This window comes from Camelus ferus, chromosome 1 (genome assembly GCF_009834535.1).
Source record: "Camelus ferus isolate YT-003-E chromosome 1, BCGSAC_Cfer_1.0, whole genome shotgun sequence".
NCBI lineage: Eukaryota > Metazoa > Chordata > Mammalia > Artiodactyla > Camelidae > Camelus > Camelus ferus.
The window spans coordinates 46955586-46969209 of NC_045696.1; the positions used below are offsets into that span (position 1 = coordinate 46955586).

Here is a 13624-nt window from a genome sequence, read left to right on the forward strand (position 1 = left end):
ACAGTACACTGCCTGTCTCCTCTCCCTCTGAAATATCATTTCCTTATTATTTTTATAATTAAAAACAAAATTGTATTTTAAAAAGACTCAGAGATTAGAATAATTCTTGACCAGATTTGAGTTTAGTCTGAATAAAATCACAGATGTTTGCTCTTAGTTTTAAATTCCACCAGAGTAGTTATATAACATCTATGGGAACCACTGTTGGGTCTAATAAAGAGTAACAACAAAAAAAGATAAAAACACAGCAGAAAAGGAAAGACAGAAATAAAAAGAAAAAAGAGGGAAAGAACAAAGGGGACAAGATGTAGAGCTGCAGACTAATACCTATAGAGGGTTTAATTAGATGGTACCAGCATCATGTCTAATTTTGGGGTCCTCACACTGCCTTTCTAAGGAATTAATGCATTAGCCTTACTCACTTGGTCATAACTGAGGTGAATGACCTAAAATTTGGCTGAATTTATTGACTCTCTTGGCAGAACTTTCGGCTGGATCTTCAGACACATTACTCCAATCTGAGGCAGATCTGAGATGGTCTCCAGGTATAAAGCTACTCTAGAAGTTCACCAGGAGCACTCTCTACATCCAACTCTAGAAAGGGAACTGCTAGTACAGTCCATTCCAGCCAGCATATGACAAAAACCCTCTATCTTCAGTTGTGGAACATATTATTTGTAGTTTTGGCAACACATTTATTTTCCCAATTGTAATTTGTTTAAGCTAATATTAAAATTTATTTTCATTCTTTGAGAACTGGCAACAGCAACAAGTAGTGCCAGAAACAGGGCTAAGCTAGCCTTGCAATAAAACCCTGATTATGTTACAGAAAATATACAAAACAAAATATTGGTATATGACAGGATCTCATCAAGCATACAAACTATAATATGCAAAAAGAACAGAAAAGGAGATTTATTTATTTTTTTGTAATTCCCTGCTAGGATGCTTACAAGGAGTAAACTAAACTTGTGAGAAAAAAACAAATGAAAACAAACATTTGATCCAAATAAATATGGGATTTTTTTTTCACTACTAACACAAGGTCATTTAAAAGAAATTTACAATGGATTTAAATAACGGAGGCCCTAAGTACTGATCTCCCACACCCCTATGCTATTTAAAAATTAATGTAACAGGGATCAGTAAAACACCTTGATCTGAAAATAATTCCTTTATTCCCCCTCAAACATAAAGTTGAAATCTCGAAAGATCCTAAATAGCCTGCAGTGAAGGAAAGGTCATTATTTTATCCAAAAGTAAAGGAGAGGGTTTGGTTTCAGTAGAGTCAGGAATTGAGGAAGAGTGGGATCTTCCATGACGCTGGAGTCAGTCTCTCCCACTGAAGGAGGACAATGAGTCCGTGAGAAACCGCAAATATAACCAGATTACTTTAGTTCTGAGACACGAAAAACATTTCTCTATTCAGGAGCCCCTTATTTTCTCAAATCAATGTATAATTTTTATTTTTCTTAAGCTGAATAAAAAATTGACCCTAAAGCTATATTTCTCATTTGCTACAGCTGAAAGTCCTAGGAGAAAGAAGAGTTTGTGAAATACTTGGACACAAAGACCAAATGATCTGGAGAAGCATTCTGAAAAAGCAATCAAATATGACTTCAGGTCAGCATGGTTTACCACAAAAAAATCTAAACTCAAAATGATATTCACATATTCTAAAAAACATTAAAAAAAAACCCCTCCACAAAACTTTATCTGACATTTTGGAATGTTTTCTGTAACTCAAACAATATAGTTAATTTGATACATATATCCTCATAAGATCAAGGCTGGTAAGGAATAACATGAGACTAAGAGTCCAACTTTGAACTAGCTAATTCTTCCCCAAATCAGGAGAACATTGATTCTTTAAGAACTCAGGATTTTGATTACTGCAATACTGGTTTGTAATAGAATTTGACTTGTATTTAGTTTTATAAAACTGTACAGCTTAGCAGATACATTTACATTCTTTCCTTTTTTATTCAGTTACTTCTATTATGTGGAGATCAATGACTGTTCTTAAAAAACACTCTCCTGTGATCCTATTAGGTTTTAAGTGAGATGTTTGACTTTCAGAGTTTACTCACCTTTGAAAGTAAGTAAATTAAACTTGTTTCCTTGTGAGACTAAGATGTACTTGAGAGTTCCCAACTACGCAGTTATTTTAACATGTCATTCTAACTAGAATCACAATAGTAATTTTTAATTTTCTGAAGAGAATTTGTTCTGACAAAACAAAAGAATCAGAAATTACATATTTACAAAAAAGTTTTTGTAAATTATGACTTCCAGCAGAGATCAAATCAGTAAAGAAATTCTTATCAATATGCACTTATATATAAGAGATATATAAACAAAGAGTTTATCCCCAATGTAATCAAATATCTGTTCTCCATACTGACCGGGTAAATATATGGTAAACAGACTGCACAATGTGTCCACTTAGCTTAGATAAAATTTGTTCCACAGCTGTTCACAGTCTAGTAAGACCTTTGCTGTCCTTACCCTATTTTAGGGCTGCCCGAGGAGACTAGGCTACTTCTTACCTTCTCTAGGATACAGTTCTACGAGCTCAAATCCAGACAATCTAGTATGAATTAGCTTCCAAGGCACTGAAAACAGCAATCTTTGTAGGGCTTCTACCTTGGGGGAAGACTCATGACCACATCTGCACAGTGACAAGCTTCCTTAGAGCCCTGTTCCATAATTCTGGGCTTGTCTCCAGCCTCCAATGATGAAAATCCTTTAATTTTTTAAAAACATTTTTATTATAGTTATGGTTCCTAAACAGTAAACTATACATATTTCAGATGTACACTTGATGAATTCTGACAGATGTATACACCAATGAAACCTCTACCACAATCAAGACAGCTACAATTTCCATCACTCCCCAAGAACTGATATTCTACCTAGATGTCTCTCTAACCCCTTTTGTGGGGACTATTATAGTACAAACTGAAAGTCATGTTGTCTAGTCACCTACTAGCTTATTCTGAAGTTCTTATTCATAAATTATAGGTAAAAAGGAAGCAGAAACTTGATTAAAAGAGACTTTTTATCTGGCCTAACCCCCAAATCTTTATTGCATACGATTTTTCAATTATTTTCTTAATATTTAACTTTGAATCATGTGTACTGAATAGATTACGTATGGCAACTTCTGGGATGTCTTCTGTTTTGCCATTCAGCAGAGTTCTATACCGCTTTCTGTCTACTCAGTTAGTATACAGTCATAGAATTCCAATTTCATGCATTATTCACCTAAATAAAATATGATTGCCAAGAAAATATATCAAAATGTATTGAGAAAATATGCCTTAATCCCAGGGAAACATGACGTGTTCTAAGTAATTTTAAAGATCTATTCCTTGCTTGTGGACCATATCACATCATTTATTCATTCAATAACAATTTAGTAAATCTTTATTAAGACAAAACACTGGAAAATGAATCCCTTCTCAAATAGTTTGTATAATTGGGAATACTCTTGACTCTGAAATTGCCTTATAAAAATCTATTTGAGCAGAATGTGCTCTCTCTGCTATACCTTATTGTCAGTCCTGATCGTGACTTTCAGTTGTGGTAGTATACGTTCCACTTCTAGACTCCATTCCGCAGCATCTGTTGTGGATTCCAAAATATCTTCTTGTTTGGCAGACTCGTTCATATCCTAAGAAAGGAAAGATATCACAGGATTGAGAGTTTATAAAAAGAAATGGTAAAATTTTGAGGCATTTTAGCAGCACTGCACAATTTATATCAAGCACAGTACTGTTAAAATTATAGTGGCAAAAGAAATTCTTTTCTGTCCTCCTATCCATGTTGAAAGAAAATAATGCACCAACCTGGAAGGATAGCAAAATAACTATTTTTAAAAACCATTATTACAAAAAACAATGCTTTTGAGATATCAGAGTGAACTCAATGGGAATAATGTCAAATGGACAAGCCACTTAGGTATGTTAATTGGTAACAGTAGAAGAAATACAAACACATGTTTGGTAAGAAAACACTGTCTTAGTTTGAATTCATTGTATTGAAATACAAACCCAAAATCTGAAAGGCAAAAAAGGTAAGATACCAGAAGCAAAGGGCTCATTATTTATAAATTTTTGTATTTATAAAGTGATATTTTGGTTAGGTCAAACTATAATGCAGCTTAAAAATGTAATTTAATGCAGACCTATCTGAACTCAAACAAGATAGGGGCCAACTTTCTGCATTTGGTTTCTGCTGTTGAGTAATAAGATCAATTCATGTCTGTTTTTGAATCAGAAAAAGAAAACTTCTTTTTCCTCCATTTTTCCAGACCTCTACTTTTGGCATTAGTATGCATGGATCTGAAAACATAAAGAATGTACAAATTAATGATTTAAAGATAAAGCTCCCTGCATTCATTTTGGCAGCAAGTTTTCATTTTATGTTCCCTTGAAAAATTATAAGAAAATGTAAGGATAATATAAAAATTTATTAATACAGAAAAAAAGAGACCAGAGATGTAAACAGCCAAATTTAAACAGTCTATAAAAAGATGTTTTTGAGACAATCAGGGAAATCTGTAATGTGGAAGAGTATTAAATGATAATAAGAAATTATTACTAATTTTATAGGTATGATAATAGCATGTGGTTATGTTAAAAAAAAAGCCTTATAAATTAGAGATAAATGCTGAACTATTCATAGGTAAATTGACATATTATCTGAAATTTAATTTAAAATAGTATGAGGCAAAGAAAAAAGGAGGGAGGGGCTTTAGAGGAAACACAACTGACAAAATGTTAATTGTTAAACTGGGTACTACTGCATCAGGGTTCATTATCTTATTCTCTCTAATTCTGTATTTGTTTGATATTTCTCATAATCCAACATTTAAAAATAAAAGACTATAAAAACAACCTCAGGGGAAATTAGATTCTCAATGTGAATTTATGTCACTAAAAGACATTTCTTATCCAGTATAATACTAAATACAAGAATAACCTTATACTGGATTTTATTTTGTGGAGAACTGTAAGTCCTTCGGGGCTTTGAAGTCACTCCCAACTGAGTCTCCAGGGCAGTGCTGACATGAGAAAGCCCCTCTCTCCCACCGTGTATCAGCAAGTCCTGCACGGACTCAGAGCCTTAAAAGGAGCATGCATTGTTTTCTGTTCAGAAATTCAGGAGGCTGTATAGCTCTAACCACACAATTAGAGGGTGGATAACTAAAACATGCTTTTATATTTCACAGCCTGTGGCTTGAATGGACTCAGTTATGTTCTATTTTAAAAAAAAAACCAGAAGTATAAAAAAATAAGCATTAATTTAAGTAAAATGTGGAAACCCTAAGTGAAAATGTTTGATTCTACTTTAAACATTAAAGTGCTCATTTAAATATAGAAATGCTGTATTATTTTGAGTACCTAATATAATGCTATATATCTATATAAATGGAATCCAAGGTAGTATAATAGCACCATAGCTGGGGAGGGCCAGCAGTATTCTCAAAGTAGCGTGATGTTATATAACAAAATATCATGGCACGAGAAGAGATGCTCTCCCAGTTGAAAGGTATGGGGAAAGCCATGCGGAAAGTTCTCTGTCACGGAACTCCACGTTGACATTCATCAACATTCACATACTTGCACACTCTGCCACATTCCAGTGCCCATCCTCGGCTCATCTTCGGTACCAAACAGGGTAGACTTATGGGGAGGAGTTGGGTGGGAGGATGTATGCACTGCCAGTGGGATGTGAGCCCTAACATTCGGGGTGTGTGTATGGCATATTCACAGACTTTCTCGTGCTGAGGTTATGAGCCCCCACATCCCAATCCTGCAGAGCTGGGCTGAGCCAAAAAGGGGCATGTCCTTTTAAGCAGCAGTTCTCTATGATTCTTAATAAAACACAGATGTTCTGGTCACTTATTTAAAAATAAGTTTGACTTAGGGAACCACCATTTGGGTGAACTGAAAATGGTGTTACTAATGAAATCCCCACACTACTGTTCCCCAACTCCATCCCCTCATTCTCCTCCCTCCTTCTTTCCTTCCTTACAGGAGGGTGGAGTCCAGAATCACCAGATAAAGCCAGAGAGGGTACCATCCACATTCCCACTTTCTTCACAACTGAACATAGGATTGTTCAAGTTGTGCATAACATACTTAAAAATTTTACTCGAGGAAGGGCACATTTTTCTAATTTTCACAAAGGCAAATGTGTTAGCAGTGGCCCTGTTTGAATTAGGCTCAGAATCTAAGAGTCAGTAGAGTACTCAGGGATCAAACACTGCATTGAGATATCCCAGTGCATAAGCTACCATTTATTTTTAAACTGGGCCCTTTAGCAAGTTGCATTTACCCTTTTTAGCTTATTATTTGGTTCCGTTAAGCGATAATTTGCTGACTCCTATTCCCAATGTCCTGAAATGATTTAGTGTAGCAGCTCAAAAGTTCTCACTCATTCCTAGGCCGTAGTTAATATACTGGGGAAAATGGCCTAGTTACTAAAGAAAGGGCAAAAAAGAGAACATTAGGCTTGGCAGAGCAGTATTAACTTATTCAAACCATACAGCCTCTTTCTACTTCCATTCTTGCACATCTATTTCATAACCTTGTTCCTCACTCAAAATTTCCTAATGCCTGATAAGTGGATACATTAACTGAGCAAGCCCTGAATATGAAGTATAAATCATCTTAACCGTGCCTTGGTTATAATACTTTGAGAATATCTTTCCTTTCCAATTGTTTCTCTAATAACAAATGGTATTTTATGTGGAACTGTTAGTAAAAGAGAAATAAACTGCTGTTTCCATTTAATCAAAACTTTATATCATCATGACAAAGTCCCTCTCCAAAGCATTAACTAAGGTAAAGCATAGCTCTTGGGAAATTGCGTCTTCTAGTTAATGCTGCCAAAGAAACAATTAGAAGCTCAGTAAGACGCGGGCTATCCCGAACTCTCATTTATAATTAATTAATTTACCAATAAGCCAGTTGTTAAGCTCCTACAACATGCAAGGTAAGAATCCAGGCACTGTGCTTGGTGTGGAAAGACAAAAGGGTTTAATCCCTGCCTCTAAAGAGTTTACAGCCTATCAGGAAGAGTCTGAGGCTAGTTAAGGGGGGTAATAATTGGTCCTAAAAAAAAGAAACTTATGAGAACTGACTCTAAGCCTGCCAAAGGAAGAACTCAAGATAAATCTAAGTCATCCCCTAATGTAACCTAGGGGCATATCACCCAAGGTGAGTTCAAGGATCAAACATGCAATGTTACTAGCCTGCTCAGAATTCTGTTCCAGTGATACCCCCTTTTCCCCAGATAGTATTAATGGGGATGGTTAAGCATCTGAAGAAACACTATGTTCTCTGTGTGTCTATGTATTTATATACACACTATACACACACACACATAGATATAGATAATTGGATGTGGTTGGTTTTATGGTCACAGGGGTGTAATAAGGGAAAGCCCTACATATAAGCACACATGAGGACAAGCGAGCCCTTTGCAACCTCTGGCCTGCTGGATAGGGTATGTAGTGCTGCAAAGCTGTTCTGGTCAATTAGGTTAAATGTGAATACAAAACCTGATACATACGTCTTCAAAATATCTTCACCTCTTAACTCTGGGGACTCTAGGTAGGCCATGGCTACCAGCAGGGGGAGTAATGTACTAACAGAGAGAGAAAGACATATTAATAAATATTAATATAGAAAGCTGTTACAGGTGATATACAGTGGAAGCACTGGTCATATTTTTTATATACTTTGGTTGCCATCTTAAGCAAAGAACTTAAAACAATCTCTTTGGGGTGAAACTATTCCCAGTATGTACTGCACACTCATTATTGGAAAACCTCATAAGAGAAAGGAGACTAAACAGGAGACTAAACACTGTCGGAGCAATGCTGACTATGAATTACTGATATCAGCGAGAGTTAACTCCACTCATTTCAACTCTGCTATGTCCATGACAACAAAAGCCTGGTACTATAGGATCTTTTAGATCCCAAGGGTCCAAGCCAGGCTGGGCAGTTGGCTCTGGTTAACACATTTCCCCACTGGGAATAAAGAAGAAGAAAGCTGGGAGTCAAGTAAGCCAGTGTTTCTATGACTTGACTACTTACGAATACCCTACAAAATGCCCTTTGATCACTGATTGAGAACTTGTCTGGTAAAGGGAACATACATGGCTGCATGGACAGACCCAAGAATGAAGCTCAAGGCTCAGGCATCCATGAGAAGACGTTTCCTTGGGATTAAATTATGGCCAGTAAATGTCAGCATTTACCAGTATCCAGTATTCAGTCCAACGGTGGTATCTGATGCTTCTAAGAGGTAGAGATTTTGGCTTGGTAATTGTAGACTTAAACACCTCCACTTGCTCTCTCTAATATTACTAGTTCAGTGTTGGGATCTTTTGACTCTCCCTTCATCTCCCATTTTCACCTGAAAGTCTGTGAATCCAATTTCTGCCCAGGTTCTCATGATCTAGGTTCTCCTGGTCAAACTCTCATCTGAACTTGTGATCTCCCTGTAACTTTTGTAAGAGCAAGTGGAGGTGTTTAAGTCTACAATTACCAAGCCGAAATCTCTACCTCTTAGAAGCATCAGATACCACCGTTGGACTGAGTACTGGATACTGGTAAATGCTGACATTTACTGGCCATAATTTAATCTTTTTTGATGTCTTTCATTGTAAGATTCTGTAATACAATGTTGCACTCAGGCTGAGAAATCTAGATATTACTGAGCCCACACTAAATGATCCCAAATAACTATAATGTTTTGCACTCTTAGGTCTGCCGTTAAACTGTTCCTGTAGCTTCTCTTGCTATCAAGATGCCAGTGATCAGCAGTGGCTGTCTCTCTGATTGCCTGTAGCAGTGCTTCCTTCTTCTAGGTTGCTATGAGTTCAGAAACCTAACAGCTGAGCTTGTCAGAATTCAGACAAAGTAAGAATAAGGGGGGAAAAAGTGAGTGCTCAGCTCAAAAAGGGGTGGTGGTAAGGTTAGAACCCTATAGAAATTTTTAAAAATGGAAGTGTTTATACTTATTTTGGTTGCAGAGTCCTGTTTTGCATTCTTCCTCATTTGCTGTTTTGTTCAAGATAGGATAGGTGGACAAGAGGCTAATATAATATATATGGTATTACTATGAATTAAAAAGGGTTTCTCCTAAGGGTATCTGGTGTCCTTTCTTTACCATCTATTAGTGAAGCAAGAGAGGGACAAATAATGTTATTTCAATCAAGAAGAATGTTTCCTTGAAATCCCATGATTTTAACAAATTATATCTAAGGCAAAGTTAAAAATCTTTCATGTCCCTACAAGTCAATTCTGCATGATTAAAGAAGCACAAATTGTGAGTTTGATTCATTATTTTCTCCTCAAATTAGGTTTTACATGATTTAACACTATATTACTATGAAGAAAAATGTTTAATACCATATAAAAATTATTTTTAGATTTGTTCTGAATAACCAAATTAAACCTTGGCTAATCTATCAAAAGAAATAGATAGATGGTAGCTTCTGTCTTTAAATATATCAAGTTTGTAGAAGTTTTTTTTTTTTTTAAGTTCAATTTTAAGACTATCAAGAGAAATTTTATTCTGAGTTACAATGTGAACCAAGATTTGAATAAATTATGCTCCCACAAATCAAAAATGAAAAAACAAAGCTTGCCAAATTAACACAAAATAAATGTAATTTTCCAATAAGAAATCTGAAATTATTTTTGAATGAGAATTCAACTTCCAATATTATTTCTATTTAATACATCAAATATCTACCTTTACTATTTTAGCTACTTCAGTGTACACTAAATGCTAAGATAAAATCATTTCCGATTTTTAATTTTCTCAAAATAAAGCCAAAAGAAAGTGCCCAGGAAGTAAACTTTCTTCCATATGAAGAAAACTACAATAGACATTATACTTGGTGTTGTAGAGTATGAAAAATAAGTTTAATTCTTTATGGCATGAAATTCTATGAGGTTTTTCTTTGAGACGGTAACCACACAGATATACCAGTGCTCAAATACATCTGAAGAGCTCAATTCATATACCTACTGAGAAGAACATGAAAATCCAATTAACTGTTGAGATTGAACAGTCCCAGAACTAAGTTGCCTTGAACAGTATGGTGTAAATGTTAAGAGGATGGGTCAGGAATCCCATCCCTGGTCAAATCCCACCTCCATCATTTTTTACTAGTTGCAGGTCTCTAAATCTCAGGCTTCCCCCATCTGTAAAAGGGGAATAATAATAGCACTCCCCTCATTGGAAGGGTTGCTATGAAGATTAAATTAAATGATGTATTTAAAAGGCTTTTACAATGCCTGGTACATAGCAAGCCCCCAATTTATTTTAGCAGTTATAATTATCATTATTATATGCCAAGCATGGTACTAGATGCTTTTACATATGGGTGAAGTGCCCAGTAATAACACCATGAATCAAATGAGTCTTATTTCCATTTTTTCAAATGAGAAAAATGAGGTACAGAGCACTTAGGTAATTTTCCCAATGTCACACCATTAGCTACGTGGCAGAGTCCAGGCAATGAATGCTACCCTAGAACACAAGCTCTGAAACACCCCTTACTGAATGCCTATCAATCCTTTGTCATACAGGCTACAATAATATCCACTCAGTTCATCACTTGTCTTTTAACTCTGTGGTGTTCCCCACCCCTCTATATAAAAGGTTTTAATTTTACACATTTAGATTTATCAGTATTTTTCTTTTATGGTTTTTAGTTTTCTTGCCATGTTTATCATGCCCATTTCAACCCATGAGTATAATACCTGCCACTCATGTTTTTGTTTGTGCCTTAACATTTTTTAATTTGTTGAATCATGTGAGGTTTATTAAAAAAGATGGGAGGAGTCCATCTTTTTTCTCCAAATGGACACCCTGTTATCCTATCACTACTTAATTGAATAGTACAGACTTCATTGCTTTGTATACTAATATAAATATATATTTGGATTATTTTATGAACTCTGTACTACTTCATTAATCTGTGTCAGTATAATCTTTTTACAGACTTACAAAAAACTACACAAATAGCACAGAGAATTCCCATATACCCTTAATCCAGATTTACCAAATGTTAGCATCCTACATGACCTCAGGGCAGTTATTCAGAAAGGGATATAATATTTATACCTGGGTGCTGAGATTTTCAAGTTTTTCTTTGTACTTTTTGTGCTTTCATTTTTAAAAAAAAACAAGGAATATATTTCATTTTTAAAAAGAATAAAGTTTTTTCAATAAAAGCAAGTAAATATATAAATTGATTAACTTCTAAATATTAGCTGTTACAGGTGGTAAATGCTTTAGAAGTTTGAATAAGAGAGAGAAGTGTGTTTTAATGGCAATGGTGAGATTTAAGTTTAACTTTACATGGATGTTTAGGATATAAACAGGCAGAAGAGGCAAGCCAAGTGTTTTTATAGGCAGGAAGGCATCATAAGCCAAAATACTGAAATAGGAATGAACATGGCTTATGAAGATCACATGAGAAGAGAGACGAGGGGCTTAAAAGGGTGAATATTGGGGAGCAAAACCAATTGAATATATTGTGAAAGACCTTACAAGCTAGGCTGAGGAATGTGAATTTTGTCCTCTAAGCCAAAGGGGAGGCCAAGAAAAGTTACAAACAAGGTAAAATGACTTTACCCAACAAATCTTTATTTAGTGCCTACTATATATATATCAGGTACTGTTCTACCCTAGGAACAGTGAATAAAATAAAAATCCTCACAAAGGAATATTCTAGTTATGTTTTATGAAAATCGATGGGTTGTAGATTGGTGGGTCACAGGATTAAACGGGGCTGGGATGATAAAGGAAGGTCTCTGTAAGGAGGCAAAATCTGAGCTGAACCTTGGACATTTAAGAGTCAGGTAGAGAGATCATGGGAAGGCATTTTAGATAAGAGACAAAAGAAATGAGGATGGGATGGGGTGAGCGCAGATATATTCAGGAGGTGTCTGAAAACCTATGAGGGGACTTATTTACCTGGAGAATAGTTACTCTGCAGAAGAAAATAAAGTTGGCTATGTGGACAGCAGTCAAATTGCTAAGGGTTCTGAAAGCCAAATCCAAAATTTATTGCTTTAAAATCTGTATAAACTGACCTGTAGGTAGTGAAAAGCCACCAAAAGTTATTTAACTCACAATGAGCTAACAAAAGTCATGTTTTGGTAAGTAAGATCAAGGGGTAAGATAAAAAATATTCTGGAAAAGGGTAGGGGTGGTGGAGATGGATATGGATAAGGGAGAGATTTCAAAGGCAGCATCCACAGGTCCTGGGGACTAACAAGATGTCCTGGATGAAAATGAATCATTAGTCAGATATTCAAAGCACTAACACTGCTTGGGGTTGATGGGTAGGGGTGGGCATATTTAAAGAACATAGGTTCAGAAAGTACTGAAAAAAGCCCACATTCTAGGTACCCATCTCATATACTGAATTACATAGTAAATATCTGCTATTAGTATTGGTATGGGAAATATAACTTATCCATTTATACAATGAGAGCTCTCAAATGATTCCTGGAAAAAAATCATATTATTTTTCATTAAATTCCCCTATATCATTTCTGTAGGGGAGACCTTACGTGACAGCAAACAGAGTCCAGTGGGCCTTCAATAACAATCCAAGTGACAGATTATGAAATAAAGCCATTCTATGACCAAGGCTTCCTAATTTACATTGAAACACAAGCTTCTTGATAACAGATTCTATGTATAAAAAATACTCATGGCAATCTAGAAATCTATTTAAATTGAGAGATTAGGGCTTCTATTCTCCTATAGCACATAAGAATGTTTGTAACTAATTCCAGTTTCTAGGAAAGGCGAAAAATTATACAAAATAAGAAATGCATCAAATGTGCACTCTGCCAGCACCACGCTGGGTGTGGGCCACAAGTTATATTAGTCTCAAAACAATGCTGGGTTGAACTGTCTCTCCATTTTACAAATAAGAAAGCAGTCACAGAAGGGATAAATGGCTATGGCCATGTGGCTAGTGACGCATGGCCAGGATTTTACCTAAGGCTGCTTTTCCATCGTAGCATCGATCTTGAAGGTATGAACTCAGATCTGGAAGGGACCTTGAGAAGTCCTTGCTTCCTAATTCTTGCTAGGCTTACAATAAAACCAGGATGGAAATAAGGACTTTCCCTATTTCAAGTGTGGATTCAAAAGCTACGCTAAAGATCAAGCAAAACTCTTTTACGCCCAGCAAGAACTGCCGTTTGAGCCTCCTCTGAGCAGGGAGGAGGACAGCTTTTTTCTCTAACCTACATTTCCTATTCACCTCCAGATGTAAAACTGATGGGGTGGTACGGGTTAGTTAACAGAGAAATAAAAGATTTACTCAGCCATAATGTGTTCCATCACACTCAAACATGTGGCGTTTTAATTGTTTCTTCTGTGAAATACCAACCACAGACTTCTCAGTCACAACACAGATAGGAGGACTAACACCCAAATGTTTTAGGAAAGGAGAAGAAAAGACATTCTCCTCAAGCAGGAATCGGAACCAGTGGTAACCTTTGGGACAAGATATGATTTGCTGTAGAATGGTATTTTTCCTGTGTTACTCAGAAAGGACATTTTGT

General features: G+C 35.8%; 1 protein-coding gene across 1 annotated transcript in view; it reads right to left on the reverse strand.

The window, feature by feature from the left end:
• IFT57 (intraflagellar transport 57) overlaps positions 1-13624 on the reverse strand; it is a 52351-nt gene that overhangs the window by 22047 nt on the left and 16680 nt on the right. Inside the window, exon 6 of the mRNA XM_032478597.1 lies at positions 3554-3676. Coding sequence (XP_032334488.1) covers positions 3554-3676 — 123 coding nt within the window. The remainder of the gene's footprint in view (positions 1-3553; positions 3677-13624) is intronic.